Source organism: Salarias fasciatus, chromosome 15 (assembly GCF_902148845.1).
Source record: "Salarias fasciatus chromosome 15, fSalaFa1.1, whole genome shotgun sequence".
In the NCBI taxonomy this organism is placed as follows: domain Eukaryota; kingdom Metazoa; phylum Chordata; class Actinopteri; order Blenniiformes; family Blenniidae; genus Salarias; species Salarias fasciatus.
In genome coordinates this window covers 16,816,594-16,842,896 of record NC_043759.1, presented here as the reverse complement: position 1 = coordinate 16,842,896, position 26,303 = coordinate 16,816,594, and the positions used below count along the sequence as shown (strand labels likewise).

The window sequence follows — 26,303 nt, the reverse complement described above, 5'->3', positions numbered from 1 at the left end:
TGACAAAAAAAGGAACAAATTTAAAATGAAAAAAGATAGAAAAACATTTTAAAACTAGAAGAAACAGTCCATGCAGTGGAGGACACTGAATTGATTAAGTCAGCTACAACATGAACCACCAGCGAGTAACAGTTGTTTTTCCATTGTTTCTCAAATAAAAGCCTAAATGCCACGAACTGAACACTCGAAGTGCACTGTGACAACAAATATTTGTTTTCTAGAAAATTTAACATACAGATTCAAAAAATAACAGCGCCACCAACATCAGTAACATCTATAACAAAATGTAACAATATATATCCATAATCCAATATCTATTTACTCCACATAAACATCATGGGTTCCTGTGCCATCATTTGATATGCTGCCGCTTGTCATCAATCTTGGGAATTGAGATAAAGTTTGTTGACATTCTACATCTCTTGAGCTTTCTAACGATACATTACTCTTGAATGAGGCTTCAGTCATCACATTTGAGACGTGCAGGTCCAGCGGTTCTCCATCTGCACCTTGTCTAAAGCGGTCAACATTTAAAAAATACAGTCGACTGTGCACTTTTTTCATTTTCACAAAAAATATAACACATCAATAAAATATATGATAAAGTGAAAATAAAGACATCAAGAAATTAGAGAAAATTAAGACTTAATAAAAGAACCACAAATGTAGAAGATACAGTGCATCAAAAAACCACAATGAAATACATCAGCTGATGAAAAAAGTTGGTTTGAAATGTTGAGGATGATGTTTCACAAAGCAACATGTCACTGTGACACTGCTGCCTTCAGCAGTTATGAGTTACTGACTGATTAGTATCATTCAACCAGTAACACGGCAAAAGTTATATCTTATTCAAAATGCTACAGAGCTGCTGTCTCTCTCTCTCTCTCTCTCCGCCCTTTACACTGAGCCCAGTGTGAGCTATAGCTTTGGTTTGCATGGTTTCTGTTTCACTAAACTCCTCTTTACTGGAGGAGGAGCACTTTAACTTGAACTGACTCAGTCCTCCTGATGAAAGATGATCCACTGTCTGTAATGTTTTATTAACCTGTATCTACAGGAGCTATGACTCTGCTAAGGGAGGCTTTTGCTTGGCCTCTTTGGGTTTTCTCTGCCCTGAGATGAGTAAACTGTGTCAGATTCGAAGTTGAGTCTGAAGTTTCTGGCTTTCTGGTCTTAATTCTCGAGGATTCAAAGTGAACATTGTTCTATGGATCTGAAAACTACAACCTGTTAACCTCATCTGCATGAAAGAGACATTAATCCTAACATCTGTTAGCATGTTGAATTTTTCAGTGAGGAATCAAAACAGTTCATGTTAGCATGGAGAGTTGTTGTTGCTGGAGATCAGAGCAGCGTGGAAGGAGACAGACGCTGTTCTACATTTTCATAGTTTACTGCTCCACCATCATCAGTCTTGATGTAACGAACCTGTGAAATAAAACAGGAAACAATCTGAAAAAGAGGCTTGAAGGAACTGAATAAACTACGGTGCCTCCAGAGAGTTGCTGCAATGCATCTTCACAATCTGTGATCATCAATACTGATCAAATGAATGATCTCATAAACACAGAACATGTGGATTTAATGTGACGGTTCAATCCTTTGTTTATACTCACTCTGTTGTTTCTGAGCTGCCTGCTGCTTCCTGCAAACAGATCCAGAGTCATACTGAAGTTCAGATTTACGGCTTCAGTCAAATTGTGATACGATGTGAAAGTTCTCACCTCTGCCTCTGATGATCAGAGCCGTGATGACCATCATGAGGATCAATAATGAGATGCGCAGAGCCCACATGGTGTATCTCAGAGGAGACCAGTCGGTGGAATCTGCAGGAAAAATACAGTTCTCATTAATATTCATGGGGATTTTGGCAAAAAATGTCATAACCAGCAAGTCATTTTCAAAGACATTATTGCATTCTTGAGGTAAAGAATTGGATTTCATTTTTAGAGAAGACTTTTTTTTTGTATCAAAAATATAAATTGTCAGCAGAACAGGAAAAATTGAGAAAATCCTCAATTTCAGTGTGTTTCAGATTTTTATGTTATCTGAAAAAAATGATAAAGACAACAATCTGAAACCCTGATAAAGAACTACACATTTTCAAATTGTTAGTGTGTCGTGTGTGTGTTTGAGTCCTCACCTGTTGGTGACACTGAGGACACAGTTGAGTAGTAAGCCTCGATCTTCACAGCTGTTCCATTAACATACTGGCAGGTGTATCTTCTGCTGTGTTCAGTCTGATTCTTCACCGTCAGATAAGAAGTACAGTTTTTCTGTCCTTCATACTTGAAACCATCACCTTCACCAACCAGCTCAGCTCCCGTCTCATCCACCCAGCGGAGACTCCTGAGTTCACACTGTCCATTATGTTTGAACATGGAGCAACTTAATGTCACTTCTCCATCTTTATTTGGATCTGTGTCTGTAGATGATGATGAAACTAGAATATAAGAAGTAAAATCTGTTAACAGAGCAAAAAGTGGAATATCTGTCTGTAGTAGAAACATAAAAACTGTTACTTTTTCTGTGGTTTTGCAATCAGCAAGGATTTACAGTCAGATTACGGTCAGCATAAAAAATGCTTTGGCAAACACTCACTTGTCAAAATATTTAGAAACACCTGTGTGTCCCAGGTAGAGTACCATTTGTATCGACAGATGTACCGACCACCGTCCTCAGCTGTGATGTTATTAATGGTCAGAGAGCAATTAGTGAGCAGACTCAGTCTGGCAGCTCGGGGTGAGCTCTTCTCAACTTCTCCATCACGAACATCAGTGAAAGTTCTGTAATCTTTGTTGTAAAGCCATTCAATATCTGAACATCTGGTGTCAGATGACACCAGACCACAGGGTAGCAGGACATCATCTCCAGGTTTCTGATGGAGATGATAGAAAGAGATGTCTCCTCTCATCCCTGATGGAAAAAGAAAACAAGAAAATCTCACACGTTGAAATAAAAAAAAAAACAGCTCAACTCTGTTAATCTAACCCAATATCTGAAATCATTTCAAGTCAATAAAGTTGTGACTGAAATTATTAAGTTAAACTTCACACATAAATGCTTCAATTTAAATTTACTGAGTTTAAAGTTTAAAATATTAACATGTTTCAAACAACCATAAAATCACTTCTAATCTCATCCTTTTTCTCAGTTTTGGTTAATTAGAAAATTCTGATAGAGATGATAGGAAGAGATGTCTCCTCTGATGCCCGAAGGAAAAGAAAAACAACAAATGAAACATTTTAAAATTATCTTGTCTTCTCTTTCACATTGCGAAGGGGATTTTCTTATTCTCCCTGTGATATTTTTGACACCTTTCGTTTTTTGACACTTTATATAGTCTATTGTGAAATAAATATATTTCAGTTGAAAACTAAATTTTACAGACCATCAGGGGCATCACTTTGGGTTTTTGTTTTTTTTTTTGCACCAAGTCTTTTTTATTTACATTTCTATGCAGAGTGTACAACATACATAAATTCAAAGGTGTATATGGACAAAAATAATACAACTGCAATCAACAAACCCCCTTCCCTCCGCTCCAACAGAGCCCCATCCCTTGAACAATATTACTGTGCCATAGACAACTTTACATTACACATAACATGTACATATTGTTGTGCAAATCTATATTTACATGAAAAGATGATAAAAAAAGGATTAAAACATAATAATCATAAACAAGCAAAAAAAGAAAAAAAAATCACGTAATTATGTATGGTCCTTATAGGTCTTAAATTAAGCATAATACAGGATCAGTCTTATAGAATACCAATGTTAATATCTTACTTCTCTATATACCTGAAAAAAAAGGTTTCCATGTAGCATAACATTTCTGAATTCATCCTCTTGTGGAGTAACTTATCTTTTCTAGTACCAAATGATGCAAAATATCATTGATCCACATCTGGAAAGTTGGAGGAAGCTTCTCCTTCCACTTCAGAAGTATTAAATGCCGAGCTATGAGAGATGCAAAAGCTATCATATTTTGTTGCTGGTGGTTAAGGCAAATGTCTTGTGGAGTTATTCCAAAGATGGCAGTAATAGCAGAAGGTTCAAAATGTACTTGAAAAACATCTGAAAAGGTTTTAAATATAGACTGCCAGAAATTATGTAGTTTTAAACAAGACCAGAACATGTGTGGAGAGAGTAGCTGGTGCTTGCCTGCATCGATCACAGATGGGATCAACTGTAGGTGTAAACTTTGCTAGTCTCTCTTTAGACCAGTGAAGACGATGTATGATCTTGAACTGGATAGCTGTGTGTCTCAGGCAGATTGAAGAGGAATGTATTCGATCCAAAGCCTTTCCCCAAATCTCATCAAGAAGTTCAAACCCCAAATCACCCTCCCATTGGGTCTTTAATGATGTTGAAGGGTTCAGATTATATGTATTTAGTATGGAATATATGTTCCCGATATTCCCTTTGGAACATGAATTAAACTTCAGAATGGAATTTAGGAGGGTGGTGGGCGGTTGGGCTGGGAAGTTGGTGAATGATGTTGATATGAAACTGCGGAGCTGCAAGAATCGAAAAAGGTGAGAATTTGGAATGCTATATTTGAGCTTTAATTGATCAAAAGATGCAAAAACATTATCAATAAATCAATTTTCTATTGTGGCAACTCCTCTATCAGCCCATTCATGAAAAGTATTGTCAATAACTGATGGCATAAACTGATGGTTTTTTTGTTATAGGGGCACAGGTGGGCAGATCCTTGAGAAAAAAACTTCTCCTGAACTGGGTTAGAATTTTAAAAGAGTGTTTCACAACAGGATTTGAGGTGAATTTAGATATGGAATTGGAAAGAGGAAGTTTTGAGCATAGCAATGAGTATAAAGAGGTATGGAAACAAGAGGAATTTTCCATTTGTAGCCACACAGGGGCAGTATCGCCCAATGGAGAATCTTTCCAAAATAACAGACCTGATGTTGGCAGCCCAATAATAAAACTGGAAGTTAGGGAGAGCTAATCCTCCATGTTTACGATGCCGCTGCAAAACCCCTTTCCGTATTCGGGGGCTTTTCTTGTTCCATATAAATCCCGATACAAAATTATCCACTAACATGAAAAAAGACTTTGATAGATGTAGGGGAATGCACTGAAATACATACAGAAATTTGGGCAAAACATTCATTTTAATGATATTAATTCTGCCTCCTAATGACAAGGGGAGTAAACTCCAACGTTCCATATCTTGCTTGAGGTGAGTCAGTAGAGGTGAAAAATTAGCTTTGAATAAATCTTTAAAAACAGATGAATGAATGAATGAATGAATGAATGAATGAATGAATGAATGAATTTATTTGTTTCAAACATGCAAACCATAATTCAAAATTGAAAAATCATCTAAATAGCGACTTTGTAAAGCAGACATCAATCAAAACAGACATCAATTCAAACAAAATATACCAAACATAGAGAACATAGATGCCATCCTACATGTCTGAAAAGGAGTGGGAAGAAGCAGAGCTTATTTAATCCCACCCCCTCTCCCAATTGAAACTTATCATTATCCGTTTCCTGTGTCAGATCAGTAACATATCATAAATTCCAAAGACAAAGAAAACATCTTCAAATTAGTTGATTTCCTTAAGATCGTAATTCTTTAGTATCGATTATTTTATTTTTTTCTTAAATATCCTCATGCTTGAACATTTTTTCAGATCTGGACTTAAGTTGTTCCAAAGTTTTACACCTGAAACGGAGACGAAACGGAGGTGAAAAATTAGCTTTGAATAAATCTTTAAAAACATGTGTTATCCAGATGCCTAAGTATTTGAATTTTTGTGGGCTGACTTTAAGCAGGAATAAACTAAAGTCAATCTGCTGAGCTGCAATATTTACTGGCATAATTTCACACTTCTGTCGGTTTATTTTGTATCCAGATATTTTGCTGAATTCCTCAAGCAAAATGAGAGTATTTGGTAGACTAGCTAGAGGATAAGATAGATATAAAAGCATATCGTCAGCATATAAAGACACCTTATTATCTGAGTCATATCTCCGTATTCCTTTTATATTGACTTCACCACGTGGTTCAATCGCAATCGCGAACAGGAGTGGCGACAGGGGACAACCCTTGCTGGTACCACGATAAAGAGTGAAATAAGAGGAGAGGTTCTTGTTTGTTTGAATGGCCGCAAGTGGGGAGGAATACAGAACTCTAATCCAGGATATTAATTTTTCACCGAAGCCAAATTGTTTGAGAGTATAAAAGAGATAATCCCACTCCACCCGATCAAACGCTTTCTCAGCATCGAGAGAGAGCAATATTTCTGGAATATCAGGTGGAGTGGGACCATGTAGAATATTGAGTAGGCGTCTAATGTTAAAAAAAGAGTGGCGACCTTTAATAAAGCCGGTTTGATCGTCAGCTATAACTGAAGGCAAGACCGCTTCCATGCGGCAAGATAGTATTTTGCAAAGTATTTTACTATCCACATTTAAGAGGGAAATAGAATAGAATAGAATAGAATAGAATAGAATAGAATAGAATAGTCTTTATTGTCATTGCACAAGTTACCGAAGTTACAAGTTCCAACGAAATTACATGGGTTTTAAAGACGCCCAGGCAGCCAGTAACAGCGCTCCGTCTTGAAAAGGAAACAGAGTTAAAGGAACTCAGACAGAAACTGGGGGGGATGATACGAGCCACAATCTAAAGAGTTTTTATCTTTTTTTGGAATAAGAGAAATGATAGCTTGGCACACAGTTAGGGGGAGAGATCCAGAGGTATACGACTCTTCAAATACAGAAAGTAGGATAGGAGACAGCTGATGTGCAAATTTTTTAAAGAATTCACTCGGGAACCCATCGGGTATCACTTCGGTTTAAAAACATTTTAAATTAAAGCAATGCAGGCCAAGACATGATTTTCAAAACAAGGTCAAATATTTTGTTATAAAAGTTGAATGAGACTTTTTCAGACCCAAATTAAACTCATTTGTTACAGTTAAAAATTGTGTCATCATTCATCAACAAGCTTTTGATTGTTTTTCATTTCACTTTTACATTTTACTGGTTTCTCTGTTTCTCTTTGTTCAGTTTTTTCATATTCAAACCCATCTGTGATTACAGTAACACACAGTCACATTCATACCGACAGATTATATAGATTCTCCAAATCAGCCTAACAAGAATGTTTTTGGACTTCTGAACTCAGCCAGAGTGTCTGGAGAAAAATCCTCGTTCAGGGAGAACATGCAAACTCCACATAAAACCTTACCATGTTCAAATCCTGAGACAAATATACCCTGCCTTTTGGTCAAGTTATTTTCTAGATATTGTCAAAACAAATTATTGAACTGTTTACAATGATGAGAAAAACAGAAATTATTTTAAAATACAAGATTTTAAAAAACATGAAATTAAAGCAATTACCTTCAAACTGAAGCAACAAAATTAGGAAAACTCCCAGTGAAGCCATGTCATGTCTGACCATTTGACTCTGAAGATTCTCTGATGCAGAAATTAACAGAAGTTTAAAAAAGCTATGTCACTTCCTCTTTGTGGTGGAGTTTGCTGAAAATGTGTGAAATTACTCCTCTCCTTATTCGGTTGAAACTGAAATTCAGCTTAAAATACACTTCCTCTGTATGGTAGAGTTTCTGAGGAAAGTAAAGATAATGCTCATTGTAAAGTTGCAACTTGTCATATGGATCAAAGTCAGGAACAGAATCGTTGGCCTGTGTGGCTGCTTCCTTCTGCCCTGATCAATCAGAAAAGTGACTGCAACTTGCACAGTTATTATTATTGTAATTATTATTATCAAGTCTAGAAAGAACCTCAAGCTGGACTTGAACCGGGGACCCCCTCACTGTGAGATGAGCATGCTGAACTCTGTACCACTCTGCAGTCCCCAAGTGAAACAAACAAAGGCATCGTCATCTGCATCTGCGTGTCCTGGATTCTCCAGCATCATTTATATAACCAGAGTCTGACAGTTCAGAAGAACTCTGAAGAGTCTTTTAAGCTGTTTACAGAAACTTTTCTGGAGTTCTGGGTGTCTGTTTACATGACAACAGCGCTCAGAGTCACTGAGAATGCAAGTTTCTGAATACAGCACCCAAGGTGGGGCATTTTGAAAACATTTCAGCTCTGTGGAAATGAGGGTAAAAGCACAAGTTTTTTGAAACGCTGCTACCGTGCTTGTGCGACATGGCTGTACGTAATAATCCACCTGCACATGCATGAGTGGATTGACAATAACAACAATGGCGGCCTCCGGAGTGACAAGTCTCCCAATTTTATATTCTGGTAGGATTTAGTAGTTTTACAGTTAAATCACCTGCATTTGATCAAATGTACTGTTTTATTATCAAGTAAAATTAAAAATATTGGTTTAATCAATATGATGGAACAGGCAGATGGTGATCAAACATTTACTTTCCAGGCTGCAGATTTCATGCTCAACCATTGACTGGCTTCTGTTACTTCTTCACATTCGACCTCTAGATGTTGCTGTTGTTTCACACAGTTTCATCATCATGAACATGACATTGCTCTCTTTTTTTTAATGAACCAAAATAACATAATGTCACCATAATGTCCTGACTCTTTAAACTTGACTGAAAACTTGACTGAGAACCAAACATTTCAAAACTGAGAAAAAACAGAACATCATAAATCAGTCTGAAACAGAGAAATCACTTCAAAAAGACTTCTTTTTTTGTTGCTGTTGTTGAACTCTGCCATCAGTGAAATCAACAAATTGAATTGTCCATTTTGTTACTTACCTGTCAGTGTCTCTCCACTCCACACGTCTCAAGTTCAATTGTTCAAGTGTCCTTCAAGTGTGGAGGAGGACGTCTCTGTCATGTGGGGGATCTCGTTGTGGTTGCAGCAGTAGAAGCGTTCCTGTACTCATCATCTTCATCTTCAGGATCAGCTGAGATGTCCAGTAGCTGTGGATGTGTCTTCTTGAAGAATGAAGGATTCCTGGTGACGCTGTGCTCATCTCCAGCAGCTGGAGCCACAGGGCGTCTGGCGCTGGTCACAGTGTGGGGCTGGTTGTCGTCTGGTGGAGTCAGCTTGTTTTTCTTGGACTGTCGATGAAGTACCAAATGATTTTAGAAAATCAGCAATCAGTAAAGACTGCTGACTGCTCCTTTATGAGTGATGGTAGTCTGACCCCAAGGCATTCTGGGAGCTTTCAGTTTGGTCTTCACCGAGTGCTGACAGTCGAATTCTACATTTAGCAGACGCATTTGTCCAAAGCGACGGACAACACAAGCAAGAATTCAGACAAAACAAAGAAACCTTTAGTATGTGCCTCAGTTGCTTCAAGTGCGAATGGTCAAAGGTGGCGCCATCAAGTTGCCTAAGAAGTGCCAACTACTCCCTTTTTTTTTTTTTGTGTGTTTTTTTTTTTTTTTTTTGTCAATTTATTCAGTGCTAAATAGGTGCTGGGTTTTGGACCAACTGACCTATTCTACCCCTAAGGTGGAGTCGGTTTAAGTGCCTAGATGTTCTCTGAACAATTGAGTCTTCAATTGTCTCTTGAAAGTAGAAAGGGACTCAGCAGAACACAGAGCTTGATAGTTTGTTCCACCATTTGGGAACAGCAGAGAAGAAGAGTCTAGCTGGAGATTTAGAGCCGTGCTGGGCTGGAAGCACCAGGCGTCTCTCGCATGCAGAGCGAAGTGGGCATGAAGGAGAGTAGACCTGGATCAGGGAATCCAGGTAGGCCGGAGCCGTTGTTGTAATAGTTCTGTAAGCTATGAGGAGAGATTTGAATTTGATTCTGGCTGCAACTGGAAGCCAGTGAAGGGAGATGAACAGGGGAGTGACATGAGCTCTTTTGGGCTGGTTGAAGACCAGACGTGCTGCTGCATAAGTAATGACTCACTTCTTCCACCTTTTCCTCGACTTTGACCTGAGCGACACAAATGAGAGCGTTTATATGATTCACAGCAATAACGTCACCCTTTGATCAATTGTACAGTGTTGGAGTCAGAGAATCAAAAGAAGAATCAGAATCAGAATACTCTTTATTGTCATTGCAACAAGTTACCGAAGTTACAAGTTACAACAAAAGTCTTCATTTCATGCCATTACAGAAGCTAATTTCAGTTTTGTAGACCCACAGAGGTGCACTGCATGGAGGCTGTGGCCGATTTTTAATGAGACATTTTTTGACAATTTTGTTTCTTGAAATGCCCACTTTGCTTCATTGTGCCTTTCTACAACATATTGTACATTTCTTTGTTTCTTTCACACTGCAAAGGGGATTTTCTTAGTCTCCCTGTGATATATTTGACTTTTTACACCAATGTATACTGAAATATGCTTTATTTTTTTATATTTGACACTTTTGTCTATTGTTGAAAGAAATACATTTCAATTGGAAACTAAATGTTACAGTTTATCAGGGCCATCACTGGGGTTTAACCCATTTGTGCCCAATTTTTTTAGTTATAAGGCATATCATTTTATCAGTGGAGTCCAGTTGAATCATGTTATGTATTTATTATTTCCATTTTGTACTTTTTTTGAAAAAAAAAAAAAATGCATTTTTATGACATAGCTGGTCACTAGGTCAAATGTCACCTATAATACAGGAATGACAATAATAACAAAATAATAATATAGACAGAATAAACAATAACAAAAAGATGGAGCCTCAGGTTCTCCCTGAATAAAATTCAAAACAACAAACAATGTGAATGTTTTTTTTTATTCTCTTTTTTATATACACAAAACCTCAGCAAACAGTTTTTTCTTAGAACCTCTGAAAATACAAAACATTTCTTCCCATACATTCCATCATCTTTCATGCATGTTCTACTCATTTTGGTACTTCTTGAAGCACTCCACATGTGGTGGAACATCACACTTTCCACTCATGATGTGCGCCGCCACAGTTCTTGTATCGTTTCTACCTAGTAATGGATAAATGAGGCCTCGTGAACCACTTTCTGTGGTTCCCATTTTCTGAGGCCACGAGTCTCTTGGTTTTAAAATGGCGGCTGAGGGACTGACAATGAAGTGTGCTTTCACACATTTCTTGAACAGACAGCACCATCTAGTGGCTTCAGACAATACGGACAGTGGTTCATTAGGCCTCGTTTGTCCCTCACTAGTTGCACCTGCTACTGTTGAAGGCCCAGTGGTTGAAACTATCAAACCAGTTATCAGCAATGCCTTTGAAGATCTTCTGCCTTGCCTAATTGGCTTTGTTCCATGGAGCAGGGTCTAGTCTATCCGCCTCTGGAAACAGTGGAGATCCTTCTGCCCGCTTTTCCAGGACCTAAATGAATGACAAAACAAGCATGACAAATGTAAGAATGCACCATGTTTTTGTTTACGTATGATTTTATTGATGAATCATCAATATCATTCTTTCTACAGCAAGCTACACAACACAAGCTAATGTTAGCTAGCAATAAAATGATGAACAATAACATAAAAATCCTAAACACACAGGCCTTGAATACCTGTGAACTTATTTAGCTAGGAAGGGTATTCTAAGAGGACTAAAATGAGACATTGTAAATCATTCTACAATTTTAAATAAGTAAATTAGGAGCAATCCTGCAGACAGTGTTTTCCTTTAGTTAGTGACAAGCTATGTGCCCACTGGCAACTTTTGTTGCTGCTCATAAAAATATGCCCATGAACCACAAAATATTTATCCTAGGTACAGTTTTTGGGCTCAGGTACTCTAGAGACTCGAATGATTACATAATTATAAATATGGTTGTTGGAAAATCATCAGAAATGTTTGAAAATGACCTCTTTCCAGGAAGATTTGCATCTATCATGTCTTCAGCCGGAAGGAGCAGGAAGCAGATGATGTCATGTGATAGGAAGCACTTGGAAATGATTTTTTAAAAAATGAAAACTTTTGTTTAAGTGGTCTACTAGCATTTAAGTGGAACAAGTTGCGTTAGTACCTTAGAGATTTTTCATTGTGAGTCAAAAATAACAGTGATACACTTTGGCAACAATTGTTGTGAGTCAAAAATAACAGTGATACACTTTGGCAACAATTGTTGCCAAAGTGTATCACTGTTATTTTTGACTCACTGGAGGGCTTAACCCCCCGAGATGCACAAGAGGTGAGCGAAAGTAGTACACGAACACAAAACTCCACAAACTAGCAAAGACTGATGTTTATCTAGTGACAATGGAATCATATTGTAATGATTCTTGAGTCATCATTAGTCAGTTAAATGTGCTGTTGCACCATTGTTCCTGAGGGAGGCACTCTAAGATTTGACAGGTGGTTGAAGCCAGCCTGTTGGTGTTTTGTACTGTTGGAAAGAGTTATGGTGCGTTCACACCGGACGCGTCGCAAGCGTCGTGAACGGCGCTTTTCTATGCAAAGTCTATGGTGGACGAGCGTTGTGGAGCGGCGGGCGGCAGGGCGGCGCATCAGGAGCATCATGAGCGTCACTTTTCAAGCGTTTCGGACGTCGACGCCCACGACGCTTGTCCCCGGCGTCAGGAGCGTCGTGAGCGTCGCTTTTTGAGAGTTGGGAAAACTGAACTTTCAACGCGCTGCCGCTGAGCGTCAACCAATCAGAGACGATCCCTCCGGTGCTACGTCACTACGAGTGATCCGAGCACCGATGCGGGCCAACCAGCCAGTGTTGCTAACTTGACGACTTTCTCGCTAAATCTGGCGACTTTCCAAAGCCTCTTGGCGACGTTTTTTTGTCAAAAGCAACTAGTGACAAATCTAGCAACCTTCTCTGGTGCTCTGGAGACGTGACAGGACGTCTCGTTGCTGTCGTCAATGAGCAGCGGGTGCTGCGTGAGCCCCTCCCCCGTCCCAAAGCGCTCACAAGCGGTCAGTCTCAGCAGCGCTCCCCGCTGCAGTCAGAGCAGAGAGGAGAAGAGCAGCCAATAGCGACTTTTCCGACGACGACGCGGTCTAGCTTTATTTAACAAATAAAGCCAAGCCGCTCTCCTGATGCGATCCGCCATAGCTGGAAACAGAAATCAGCCTCCCGCGCACCAATTAACTGACGTGCGTCAAGAGCGTCGCGAGCGTCGCGAGCTTTGTGACCACCCGGTGTCAAGCGTCGTGTTTGAAGCATCACAAGCGTCAGCTTCGAGGCGTCCCGAGCGTCGACGACGCCCGAGACACGTCCGGTGTGAATGCACCATTAGAGTTTGAGAGATTGGCGTGGGTTACGGCCGCAACAGTAGCCCTGTGTTGATTCATTGATTCTTCTGCCAAAGTGCAATAAAAAGAGCCGTGTGGAACGACCTGGACACGTCTGGTGCTTCGCAGATTGCAGAACGTCACACTGATGTCAGAAGCGGTTGTAAATGACGGACCAACGCTCGATGCTACAAGGTCGCCCGAGCAGCCAACACCGGGGTGAGCGGCCAGCCACCAGACAGCGCACACAGCAACCAGGTATGTCCGCCTAGATTAAAATGGAGCGGCCAGACAGTGATGCAGAATCACGCCCACCTACATCCACTGTCAGAAAGACTGCTATGCTGCTTGCGGCTGAAGCCGGGTTTTCCCCGGGACACGCTAGATGCTGCGAGGAAGCTTCGCATGCTCTGCATGGCCATGATGGGTCCGGAACGGCATGTTGCAAGTCACGTGATGTAAACAAAGATGGCGGCGCCCTTGGTCCGGAGGCACCGGGGACCATAAAAACACCTAAGTTCTCCGGCAAGACAGTGTGGGAGGTTTTCAAGGCTCAGTTTGAACTGTTGGCTGTGGCTGCTGCCTGGTCAGAGAAGCATAAAGCGCTGCAGCTGGCTCTGTATCTCACCGATGAAGCGGTCGACTGCCTCCTGCTGCTGAGCCCCGAGGAGCGGATGGATTATGGTGCGTTGACTGGAGCTCTTGAGAGGCGCTTTGGACAGTTCAATCAGCCTGCGCTGCTGTGCACAGAGTTCAACAGTAGAAGCAGACAACCCGGTGAGCCCCTTCGCATCCTTGCTAATGACATTGAATGTTTGTGTGGCCGAGCCTATGCTGACATGCTACCATCAGTGAAGAAAGAGCTTGCCAGAGACTAATTTATACAGGCCCTCAGTCCCAAAGAGCTGCGCATACAGACAAAGTTAGCTCACACATCCACTCTCAGTGAGGCACTAGAGCTGGCTGTGGAGAGGGAAATGGTGAACAACGAGGTTGCAAGGTGTGATGACATGCCAGTGGTGAGAGTAGCAATGACGACAAGCGTGAAGGGACCAGCAGACATGCAGGATGCAGTTCGAGTAACCCCTCCCCAGTCACTCACCCCTTTTCAGGACATGCAGCCACAACGCCGCTCCAAGCTTTGATGTGGATGTAACCAGCTGGGTCACCTCCTCAGGCACTGCCCCAAATTTACATCTCTGCAGGGAAACGACCAGGGGCCCATGTAGGTGGTGGAACGCGGGCCCGTGAAGCAGACACCCACTGCCTAGCATCATCACCATCAATTCTGACCGAAAAAGCTGTCGGTTGGACGCACGTCGAGAGCTTCTGTCACATCCCTGTGACAGGGGCAGGAGCTGGATGTACAGCCCTACTGGACACAGGGTCGAATGTAACCTTGGTGCGTCCTGACATTGTCCCGGGGGGGTCACAGTAGAACCAATCTCTGTTCAGCTGAAGACAGTGACTGGTGACCTGGCTCCAACAAGAGGCAGAGGGGAGTTTCTGTTTACTGTGGGAAGCCTCTCTGTGTCTTTTGCTGCGTGGGTGGCTGAGGTGCAAGACCCATGCATCCTCGGTCTGGACTTTCTTCGGACCATTGGTGGTACGTTGGACCTCGGCAGGGGCTTGCTTATTCTCCCCGGAGGGGACAATGTGCAGCTAAACCCCCCCCCCCCCCCCCCCCCCCCCCCCCCCCAACAAGCACAAACCCCCCCCCCCCCCCCCCCCCCCCCCCCCCCACAGTAGCTGCTGTAGCTCCAGACCACACATGGCTGTCCGAAACAACCAATGTTCCCTCTCTGAACTGTGCCCGCCAAACTGTGGACAGCTCTGACCCACAACTTCCCCCAGTCCAGTCCCCCTTGATGCAGGGCAACCCTCCTGAACTTTCCCAACACCAGTCACCAAGGGAGGAGGAGAGGCTTTCTGCATTACAGGACATTTGGCCCAAGAACAGAGAGGGACTGAGTGATCTACAGAGAGAGACTTTGTGGCAGGTGCTGCTCGAGTTCAAGGACATTTTTGCCCTCAATGACAGTGAAGTGGGCCTAACACACCTGGTGCAGCACGAGATTAACACTGGCGATGCCCAACTGGTGGAAGTGTGCCCACGGCGCTTCCCACTGGCACACCAAGACGCTGGAGACAGAGAGCTAGATGAGATGCTGAGGGCAGGAATAGTGGAACCCTCAGACAGTCCATGGGCCTCTGCAGTGGTCATGGTGCCCAAGAAGAAAAGTTCCAGGGTGCGGTTCTGTGTGGATTGCAGGCCACTGAATAAAGCCACTAAAAAGGACTCTTAACCCCTCCCTAGGATTGATGAATCCTTATACCTGGTGTTTGGATCCTCATGGTTCTCATCTCTGGACCTCGGGAGTGGGTACTGGCAGGTGCCATTGTCTGCAGAGTCCAAACCCAAAACTGCTCTCTGCACAGCCACAGGACACAGGACTGTCAAAACGCGTTTGACGCTCTGAGAGCAGCACTGATCGCAGCTGCTGTTCTTGCGCCCCCTGATGCAGCCCTGCCATTTGTCCTGGATACTGATGCCAGTAACGTTGGACTGGGGGTGGTGCTATCACAGGTAGGGCCTGAGGGAGAGAAGGTGGTGGCATATTTCAGCCGAGTACTTCACAAGAGTGAACGTTGATACTGCGTCACGAGAAGAGAACTTCTTGCTGTGGTGGCCGCTATAAGACATTTCAGATACTACCTGTGTAGCACGCCCTTCACAATCAGAACAGATCATGCTGCCATGCAGTGGCTGATGTCATTCAGAGAACCAGAAGGCCAAGTGGCTCGCTGGCTAGAAGAGCTACAGTCTTTCAACTTCACAATCGCCCACAGAGCTGGGACCCAGCACTCTAATGCTGATGCTCTGTCCCACCGACTGTGTGCTGCTGAGGGCTGCCACTACTGTGAAAAGAGGGAAGCAAGAGAAAGGGAGCTCACACAATGGGATGATGCAGCTGAACTCACCTGTAGAGCACTGCAGGTTGCGGATGCAGCGGGGTGGAGGTCACAGCAGCTACACGACAGTGACCTGGAACCAGTGCTGCAGTGGCTGGAGGGAGGGCGGAGGCCATTGACCAAATGATGATGCTTAATTGACTGTCTTAACTGGACATTGCTGTGCCCTGTACGGGCACCAGGAAGGACTTAGTGGGGTCAAACCACCACAGATGTAATCCTGAGGGAAGACAGAACAACATACTAAAATTTCAACTTCCTTGGTTAAAAGGGAGAACCTGGAGGGAACACACACACACACACACACACACACACACACACACACACACACACACACACACACACAGAACATGCAAACTAAGCACAGAATCTCCCCAGCTGGTAACTGATCCCAGAAGTTTCTTGCTGTGAAGTCAGAGCATTAATCACTGCACCACCATGTGATCCAGTGATCAAGTTTGTGTAAACTGTATGACGGAGAGTTTATTGTGTGTTTTTACTGTCAGGCTGTGCTGCTTCTCTTTTACTCTGTTATTTAACACCATGTCACACCTGGAGGCAACAGTTCACACAAAACACATGGATGACTTTGATTTTTCAGCCCTGCTGAGATAAAAATTCAGCGGGGGGAGGGGGGGGGGGGGGGGGGGGGGGGGTTTGCCACTAAAGTTGTTTTTTTTTTAATATCACTCTATTTCATTCAGATTGATTTTCAACTGTTTACAGAAGGACAGTTGTTGAAGTAAAAAGTGACGTCAAGCACTCACTCGACCATCAAGGAAAATCTAATGAAATGCAATCCAGTTCAACAGCTTTGCTCTAAATTCTGTTTTCACAATAAGAATAAAGTTCAATATGGACTAAAGCCATAGTGACTTCAACAATAATGAAAGATTGTTGCTTGAAGTTTCCAGTGATTATTGACCGTGCACTGCATCATGTAATAACAGTGCAATAAGCTGGTGCTACAGACCCTCTCAATTAAACATATGAGAGGTTTAACAGATTACAAAGATGTCTCCATTTGACACAATCCAACTCTACATCTCAGTAAACTACAACCAGAAAAATTGTTAAATGGTGACTCTGTTTCAAATGTAACAATAAATTATCCATGGTGGTGATCATCTTGTGCACTTCAGTCACCAATAATCACTTCAAAATACTTGAATGCTTGAACAGAAAACTTTATTTGTACAATTCAGCAACAAGGCAACTCAACATGCTTCAAATCAACAAATCTGAACATAATGACATCAATAAAACATAAGATAAAGTGAAAATAAAGACATCAAGAAATACGACAAACTAAAGACTGAGTAAAATCAAGAGTGAAAGAATCAGAAATGTAGAAGACACAGTGCATCATTAAGCCATAATGAAAGACATCAGCAGATGAAAAAAGTTGGTTTGAAATGTTGAGGATGATGTTTCATGAAGCAACATGTTACAGTAACACTGCTGCCTTCAGAAGTAATGAGTTACTGACTGATTAGTATCATTCAACCAGTAACACAGCAACACTTACCTCTTATTCAAAATGCTGCTGAGCTGCTGTCTCTCTCTCTCTGTCCTGCTCACTGAGCCCAGTATGAGCTAAAGTTTTTATGTCAATGGTTTCTATTTCACTAAACTCATCTTTACTTCAGGAGAAGCACCTGATTTAACCTGAACTGACTCAGTCCTCCTGATGAAAGATGATCCACTGTCTGTAATGTTTTATTAACCTGTATTTACAGTAGCGAGGACTCTGCTAAGGAAGGATTTTTTTCTTTGCCTCTTTGGGTTTTCTCTGTAATCCTGTCCTGAGATGACTTAACTGTATTTAACAATGATTTGAATTGATTATGCTCACACCTCTCAAATCAACCTCAGCTTCTCTTTCTAACAGCTGTCAGAGTCCATGTTGAGTCTGAGGTTTCTGGCTTTCTAGTCTTAAACCTCAAGAATTCAAAGTAAACATATTTAATCTTCTTTGGATCTGAAACCTACAACCTGTTAACCTCATCTGCATGAAACAGACATTAATCCTAACATCTGTCAGCATGTTCAATTTTTCAGTGAGGAATCGATACTGTTCATGTTAGCATGGAGAGTTGTTGTTGCTGGAGATCAGAGCAGCGTGGAAGGAGACAGACGCTGTTCTACATTTTCATAGTTCACTGCTCCACCATCATCAGTCTGGATGTAACGAACCTGTAAAATAAAACAGGAAACAATCTGAAAAAGAGGCTTGAAGGGACTGAATAAACTACGGTGCCTCCAGAGAGTTGCTGCAATGCATCTTCACAATCTGTGATCATCAATAATGATCAAATGAATGATCTCATAAACACAGAACATGTGGATTTAATGTGACGGTTCAATCCTTTGTTTATACTCACTCTGTTGTTTCTGAGCTGCCTGCTGCTTCCTGCAAACAGATCCAGAGTCATACTGAAGTTCAGATTTACGGCTTCAGTCAAATTGTGATCCGATGTGAAAGTTCTCACCTCTGCCTCTGATGATCAAAGCCGTGATGACCATCATGAGGATCAATAATGAGATGCGCAGAGCCCACATGGTGTATCTCAGAGGAGACCAGTCGGTGGAATCTGCAGGAAAAATACAACTCTCATTAATATTCATGGGGATTTTGGCTAAAATCTCATAACCAGGAAGTCATTTATAAAGACACCATTTCATCCTGAAGATAAAGGATTGGATTTAATTTTTAGAGAAGATTTTTTTCTGCAGCAAAAATATACCAGCAGAAGAAGGAAAATGTAGAAATACTTTGTGAATTTCAGTGCAAGCAGGTTTTTCTATAATCTGAAAAAAATGAGAAAGGAAAAATACAATTCTCATTAATATTCATGGAGATTTTGGCTAAAAATCTCATAACCAGGGAGTCATTTGTAAAGACACTATTTCAGTCTTGAGATCAAGGTTTGGAATTCATTTTAAAAGAAGACTTGTTTTTCTGCAGTAAAATTTTGAACAGCAGAAGGAAATTTTAGAAATAGTATTAGAATTTCAATTTGTGTCAGATTTTTCGATGATCTGAAAACCCTGATAAATAAAAACTTATTTTCAAAGGTTCATTGTGTCGTGAGTTTTTGAGTCCTCACCTGTTGTTGACACTGAGGACACAGTTGACCAGTGAGCCTTGATCTCCACACCTATTCTATCAACATACTGGCAGGTGTATCTTCTGCTGTGTTCAGTCTGATTCTTCACCGTCAGATAAGAAGTACAGTTTTTCTGTCCTTCATACTTGAAACCATCTCCTTCACCAACCAGCTCAGCTCCCATCTCATCCACCCAGTGGAGACTCCTGAGTTCACACCGTCTATCGTATTTGAACAGGGAGCACCGTAATGTCACGTCTCCATCTTTATTTGGATCTGTGTCTGTAGATGACAGTGAAACTAGAAGATCACAAGTAATATCGGTTAACAGAGCACAAAGTGGAATATCTGTCTGCTGTAGAAACATCAAATTGTTATTTTCTCTGTGATTTTGCAATGAGCAAGGATTTACAATCAGATTATGGTTAGAAAAAAAACTGTTATTTGAAAACACTCACTTGTCATAATGTTCAGAAACACATGTGTGTCCCAGTTAGAGTCCTTCATATATTGACAGTTGTACTGACCAGCGTCCCCAGCTGTGATGTTGTTGATGATCAGAGAGCAGTCAGTGTCCAGACTCAGTCTGGCAGCTCGGGGTGAGCTCTTCTCAACTTCTCCATCACGAACATCAAGATAAGATCTTTCATCTTTCATGTAAAACCAGTCAATATCAGAACATCCGGTTTCAGATAATGTCACCTGAAAACAGGGTAACCAGACATCATCTCCAGGTCTCTGATAGAGATAGTAAGAGATGTCTCCCCTCATCCCTGATTTCAAAAGAAAACAGCAAATGAAACATTTAAAATTCAAATTATTTTAAATTAAAACAATGCAGACCATGACATGATGTGCAAACCAAGGGTCAACTTTTTATGTTCTAAAAGTTGCATGACAGCTTTTCAGACACAAATAGACTTATTTCTTACAATTCAGTTCAGATTATATAGATTCACCAATCAGCCAAACAAGAATGTTTTCGGGCTTCTGAACTCAGCCAGAGTGTCTGGAGAAAAATCCACCCCCAGGGAGAACATGCAAACTCCACATAAAACCTTACCATGTTCAAACCCTTAGACAAATATATCCTGCCTTTTGGTCATGTTATTTTCTAGATTTTTTCAAAACAAATTATTTAAGTGTTAACAATGATTAGTAAAAAGGAAAATAATTGAAATTTGACATTTCAAAAAAGTAAATTAAAGCAATTACCTTCAAACTGAAGAAACAAAACAAGGAAAAGTCTCAGTAAAGCCATTTGATGTCTGATCATTTGACACTGAAGATCCTGTGTTGCGGAAATTAACAGAAGTTTAAAAAAGCTTTGACATTTCCTCTTTGGGGTGGAGTTTGCTGATAAATGTGGGATATTTCTGCTCTCCTTATTCGGTTGAGAGAAGCAAATTTAGTTACAAGGTTATTTCCTCTTTATGGCAGAGTTTCTGACTAAAAACAAGATGCACTCATCATCAGAGGTGGAAAAACTTCTCTCATCTTTTACTGAAGTAAAAACAAAAGTAAAGATCCTGCTCAATCTAAACTTGGAACTTGTCGTATGGATCTGAGTCAGGAACAGAATTGTTAGTCTGTGTTCCTGCTCCCTTCTGCCCTGATCAATCAGAAAGTGGCCGCAACTTGTACAGTAGAATTCCCCACAGTGGATTCTCTTTATGCCACAAATGTAATGTTCTCACACTGCAGACAAACACTGAAGCAGACCCCAGCAGGGAGTCAAGGCCAAATGTATGAAATTCATCACTGTCTTAATGAAGTCTAGAAGGAACCTCAAGCTGGACTTGAACCAGGGACCCCCTCACTGTGAGGTGAGCATGCTGAACTCTATACCACTGTGCAGTCCCCAGGTGAAACAAACAAAGGCATCGTCATCTGCATCTGAGTGTTCTGGATTCTCCAGCATCATTTTTTTCCACAGAAACTGACAGTTCAGAAGAACTCTGAAGAGTCTTTTCTGTTTGCAGAAACGTTTCTTGAGTTTTGGGCGTATGTTTGTAAGACAACAGTGCTCAGAGTCACTGAGAATACAAGTTTTTGAAAACAACTCCCAATGTCGAGCATTTTGAAAACTCTGACCCCATGACACAAAACAAAACTCAGCAGTAGATAGTCCATCTGCGCATGCATGAGTCGATAGTGTTGGGATTTATGTTTGGTAATTCATATTAGTTTGACTAAATTATCATTTAGTAATTAACAATTACAGATCGTTCACTGTGAGTCGCTAATAACCGTCAATTACGGTATAACAAACTTTTTAAGGTGAAGCACAAAAGTAAATTTCCAAAATCAGTTATTAATCGGAATAAACCGTTGTTTATTCATTAATAATGTCAGACAATCAGTTATTTGGGAATGAGTAAATCTCAGAGCAATTTAACTATTAAATCATTGATTACAGAAGGTGTTATTGATCAAACATAACATATAAACATATGAAAAGCTGTTTAAATTGTCATAGAAGCATGAGATCAGCACAGGCTGCTACAAACAGGACTTGTCACTAATACAGCAAAAACCACCATGAATCATCCAGTTCAGGTAATGAGCGTTTATTAAAAATGTCTATTGCTAATCAATACATCTAGGAACAGATCTGACAAGATTCAAAGCGTAAAAACCATCTGTGTGTTGTGTGTGTTTGTGTGTGTGTGTGTGTGTGTGTGTGTGTGTGTGTGTGTGTGTGTTTGTGTGTGTGTGTGTGTGTGTATGTGTGTGTGTGAGTTTGCAAGCGAGAGAGAGAGAGAGAGAGAGAGAGAGAGAGAGAAAGGGCATGTGTTCACTCCTCCTCAAAGTCTCCACCAGTGGGTGGAGGCTGTATGACTACGTGCGAGCACGTACGCATGCGCATGCGGGCTACGCAGTCAGGCGCATGCACACTTATGACAGACGAGTTGAGCGCTCCTTTTGTTAAACTCGGAAGTTAGTGGAAAGAAGACAAAGAAAAGAAATGACAGAGAAAATGAGATCGAAGCTGAAGCCTCTCCTCTGCAGCACTTGTGAACGCTTGTGAACGCTTGTGAACGCGTGTGAATGCTTGTGAACGCTTGTGAACGCTTGTGAACGCGTGTTCACAGGGCTCAGACAGTGACATCAATCAACAACGTGCAGCAGAACAGACTTTACAGTTTAAGTTAAAAAAAAAAAACAAAAAACACAAGCTTTGAAATGATCACACTTCTGTCTAAGTCTGCCCAGGCACCGACCTCATGGGGAGAAAAGTTGCTGTTTTCCAGCAGCCGCTCAGTGGGGGGTCTGGCAGGCGAAGCGCTGTGATTTCTGCGGAATTAAAGCCACCGCCTTAATTCAACTCTTCTGCTGCATCCAGCAGAGATTCGGTCAATGTGGCTCTTTTGGCAGTTCACGTGAAGGAAGGATGAAGTCCATTCCACTGGGGTCTGGAAATCCTCTTTGGGCTGCAGGGAGACCGAGATGCAGGCTGGCACAGCCTGATCCACTGAGGAGGTTCAGGAGGGGATTCACCGGTGAAGAGAGGAGGGGAAGATGGTGCAGTCGAGCTTCAGCCAGCAAGGTGTCTTTGGACCGCGTGTTACTCCACGAGTGAGGCGCATGCTGAGCAGCACGTCCTGGAGAGAAGTCCGGGGGTAGATCTGAGGATATCCAGTCATTCTGCGGCTCTGACGTGAAGACGTCAGCCTGATCCGCAGGTTTTTTGTTATGACCTTGACATCTGGGAGCTCTCAGGGAACTGTCGCTCCACTGGTTGCTATGCTGGTTGCTAAGGACTCTGACCTGCGAACTGGAAGGAAGTTGATCGGTGTCTTGGGGTGATTTTTTTCATGACATGTCGAAAATATGTGCTGAGGACCAACCTAGCTATTACACAATTTGGAGTGACACTGGGTTGCAAAATCAGAAATGTAGAAGACACAGTGCATCAATAAATGACAAATGAAGATATCAGCAGATGAAAGAATCATCAACTAGTAACACAGCAACAGTTAGTTCTTATTCAAAATGCTACAGAGCCACTGTCTCTCTCTCTCTGCCCTTCACACTGAGCCCAGTGTGAGCTGTAGTTTTTATCTTAATGGTTTCTATTTCACTAAACTCCTCTTACTTGAGGAGTAGCACCTGATTTAACCTGAGCTGACTCAGTCCTCCTGATGAAAGATGATCCACTGTCTGTAATGTTTTATTAACATGTATAATATCTACAGTAGTTAGGATTCTGCTAAGGGAGGCTTTTTCTTTGCTTCTTTGGGTTTTCTCTGCCCTGAGATGACTAAACTGTGTTTACCAATGATTTGAATTGATTATCATCACAACTCTCAAATAAACATCAGCTTCTGTTTCTGAGAGCTGTCAGAGTCCATGTTGAGTCTGAGGTTTCTGGCTTTCTAGTCTTAAACCTTAAGGATTCAAAATGAGCATATTTAATCTTCTTTGGATCTGAAACCTACAGCCTGTTAACCTCATCTGTATGAAAGAGACATTAATCCTAAAATCTGTCAGCATGTTCAATTTTTCAGTGAGGAATCAAAACAGTTCATGTTAGCATGGAGAGTTGTTGTTAGTGGAGATCAGAGCAGCGTGGAAGGAGACAGATGCTGATCTACATTTTCATAGTTTACTGCTCCACCATCATCAGTCTTGATGTAACGAACCTATGAAATAAAACAGGAAACAATCTGAAAAAGAGGCTTGAAGGGACTGAATAAACTATGGTGCCTCCAGAGAGTTGCTGCAATGCATCTTCACAATCTGTGATCATCAATACTGATCAAATGAATGATCTCATAAACACAGAACATGTGGATTTAATGTGACGGTTCAATCCTTTGTTTCTACTCACTCTGTTGTTTCTGAGCTGCCTGCTGCTTCCTGCAAACAGATCCAGAGTCATACTGAAGTTCAGATTTACAGTTTCAGTCAAATTGTGATACGATGTGAAAGTTCTCACCTCTGCCTCTGATGATCAGAGCCGTGATGACCATCATGAGGATCAATAATGAGATGCGCAGAGCCCACATGGTGTATCTCAGAGGAGACCAGTCGGTGGAATCTGCAGGAAAAATGCAACTCTCATTAATATTCATGGGGATTCAGGGAGTCATTTATAAAGACACTATTCCATTCTGAAGATAAAGGATTGTATTTCATTTTTAGAGAGGACTATTTTTTTCTGCAGCAAAAGTACGTCAGTAGAAGAAGAAAAATGGAGAAATCCTCTGTGAATTTTAGTGTGTCAGATTTTTCGATTATCTGAAAACCCTGATAAAGACAAACACCTTTTCAAAGGTTCAGTGTATCATGTGTGTGTTTGACTCCTCACCTGTTAGCAACACTGAGGACACAGTTGAGTAGTGAGCCTCAATCTTCACACCTTTTCTATCAACATGCTGGCAGGTGTATCTTCTGCTGTGTTCAGTCTGAAGCTTCACAGTCAGAAAAGAAACACAGTGTGTCTGTCCTTCATACTTGAAACCATCACCTTCACCAACCAGCTCAGCTCCCGCCTCATTCACCCAGCGGAGACTCCTGGGTTCACACTGTCCATTGAATTTCAACAGGGAGCAACTTAATGTCACTTCTTCATCTTTATTTGGCTCTGTGTCTGTAGATGATGATGAAACTAGAAGATAAGAAGTAATATCTGTTCACAGAGCAAAACGTTGAATATCTATCTGTAGTAGAAACATCAAACTGTCATTTTTTTCTGTGGCTTTGCAATCAGCAAGGATTTACAATCAGATTACTGTCAGGAAAAAAATCTGTAACGTTAAAACACTCACTTGTCAAAATGTTTAGAAACACCTGTGTGTCCCCTTTAGCGCCCCATGTGTATCTACAGGTGTATTGACCAGCGTCCTCAGCTGTGATGTTATTGATGATCAGAGAGCAGTCGGTGTGCAGACTCAGTCTGGCAGCTCGGGGTGAGCTCTTCTGAACTTCTCCATCATGAACATCAAGAAAAGATCTCCATTGATCTTTCATGTAAATCCAGTCAATATCAGAACATCCGGTCTCAGATAACATCACCTGAAGACAGGGTAGCAGGACATCATCTCCAGGTCTCTGATAGAGATCATGGAAAGGGATGCCTCTGATGCCTGATGGAAAAGGAAAACAGCAAATGAAACATTTCAAACCGAAATTATTGTAAATTAAAACAATGTCGACCATGACTAGATGTGCAAGGAAGGTCAACTATTTTTTGTTCTAAAAGTTGCATGACAAGTTTTTCAGACCCAAATAAAATGAATTTCTTACAGTTAAATTTTGTATCGTAACAAAGCTTTTGATTGTTCATCTGTCCATTTTTACATTTTACTGCTTTCTCTGTTTCTTTGTTCATATTTTTTTCATATTCAAACCCATCTGTGATTACAGTAACACACAGTCACATTCATTCCAACAGATTACATCGATTCACCAATCAGCCTAACAAGAATATTTTTGGGCTTCTGAACTCAGCCAGAGTGTCTGGAGAAAAATCCACGTCCAGAGAGAACATGCAAACTCCACGTAAAGCCTTACCATATTGAGTGGGGAATAGCGAGCCTCCCCAAAGGGAGCCCTGCCGTTGGTGCGGGCAGGCGTGCTTTCTTTTAAGGTGGAATGTTCTTATGTTGTGAGTCTCTCTCTCTCTCTCTCTCTCTCTCTCTCTCTCTCTCTCTCTCTCTCTCTCTCTCTCTCTCTCTCTCTCTCTCTCTCTCTCTCTCTCTCTCTCTCTCTCTCTCTCTCTCTCTCCTCACGGATGGTTTTTCTCACAACTTTGTTCCACTTGTCACCACTGTTGTAAAGCACTGTGGGGTTCACGGGGGGGTTGGAAGGTGGGGTCACGGTGTGAGCGGGTGCGGCAGCAGCCGGTGTTTGGCTGGGTGCCATGGCCAGTGGTGGTGTGGCTGGCGGGTTTGAGCGTCTTTCCCGGAGGCATGGAGTGAAAGTCCCGGTTGGAGCGGACTTCTTCGTGGAGGAGTGCGCTCTGGCGGTAGGAGAAGTGGTTGGATGTGAGGCGGTGAGAGCAGCGTCGCGCATGAACAGCGCGGTTGTGTTGCTTCTTGAATCAATTGATAAACAGCGTGGTGGAGGGAGGCGTGGTGATGCGGGGCACTCAT

General features: G+C 41.6%; 1 protein-coding gene and 1 long non-coding RNA gene across 2 annotated transcripts; both read right to left on the bottom strand.

The window, feature by feature from the left end:
- Positions 1 to 1,219: 1,219 nt before the first annotated feature.
- Positions 1,220 to 26,303, bottom strand: LOC115402324 (uncharacterized). The gene is made up of 7 exons (XM_030110836.1): positions 26,265 to 26,303; positions 26,029 to 26,170; positions 24,978 to 25,295; positions 2,147 to 2,446; positions 1,728 to 1,829; positions 1,620 to 1,648; positions 1,220 to 1,431 (listed from the first exon to the last, which is right to left on the bottom strand). The coding sequence occupies exons 1-7, from the start codon at positions 26,301 to 26,303 to the stop codon at positions 1,348 to 1,350; spliced, it is 1,014 nt and encodes a 337-aa protein (XP_029966696.1). The 3' UTR covers positions 1,220 to 1,347.
- Positions 23,797 to 24,269, bottom strand: LOC115401899 (uncharacterized). The gene is made up of 3 exons (XR_003933028.1): positions 24,146 to 24,269; positions 24,038 to 24,066; positions 23,797 to 23,849 (listed from the first exon to the last, which is right to left on the bottom strand). It is a non-coding gene; the product is annotated as an uncharacterized LOC115401899 (long non-coding RNA).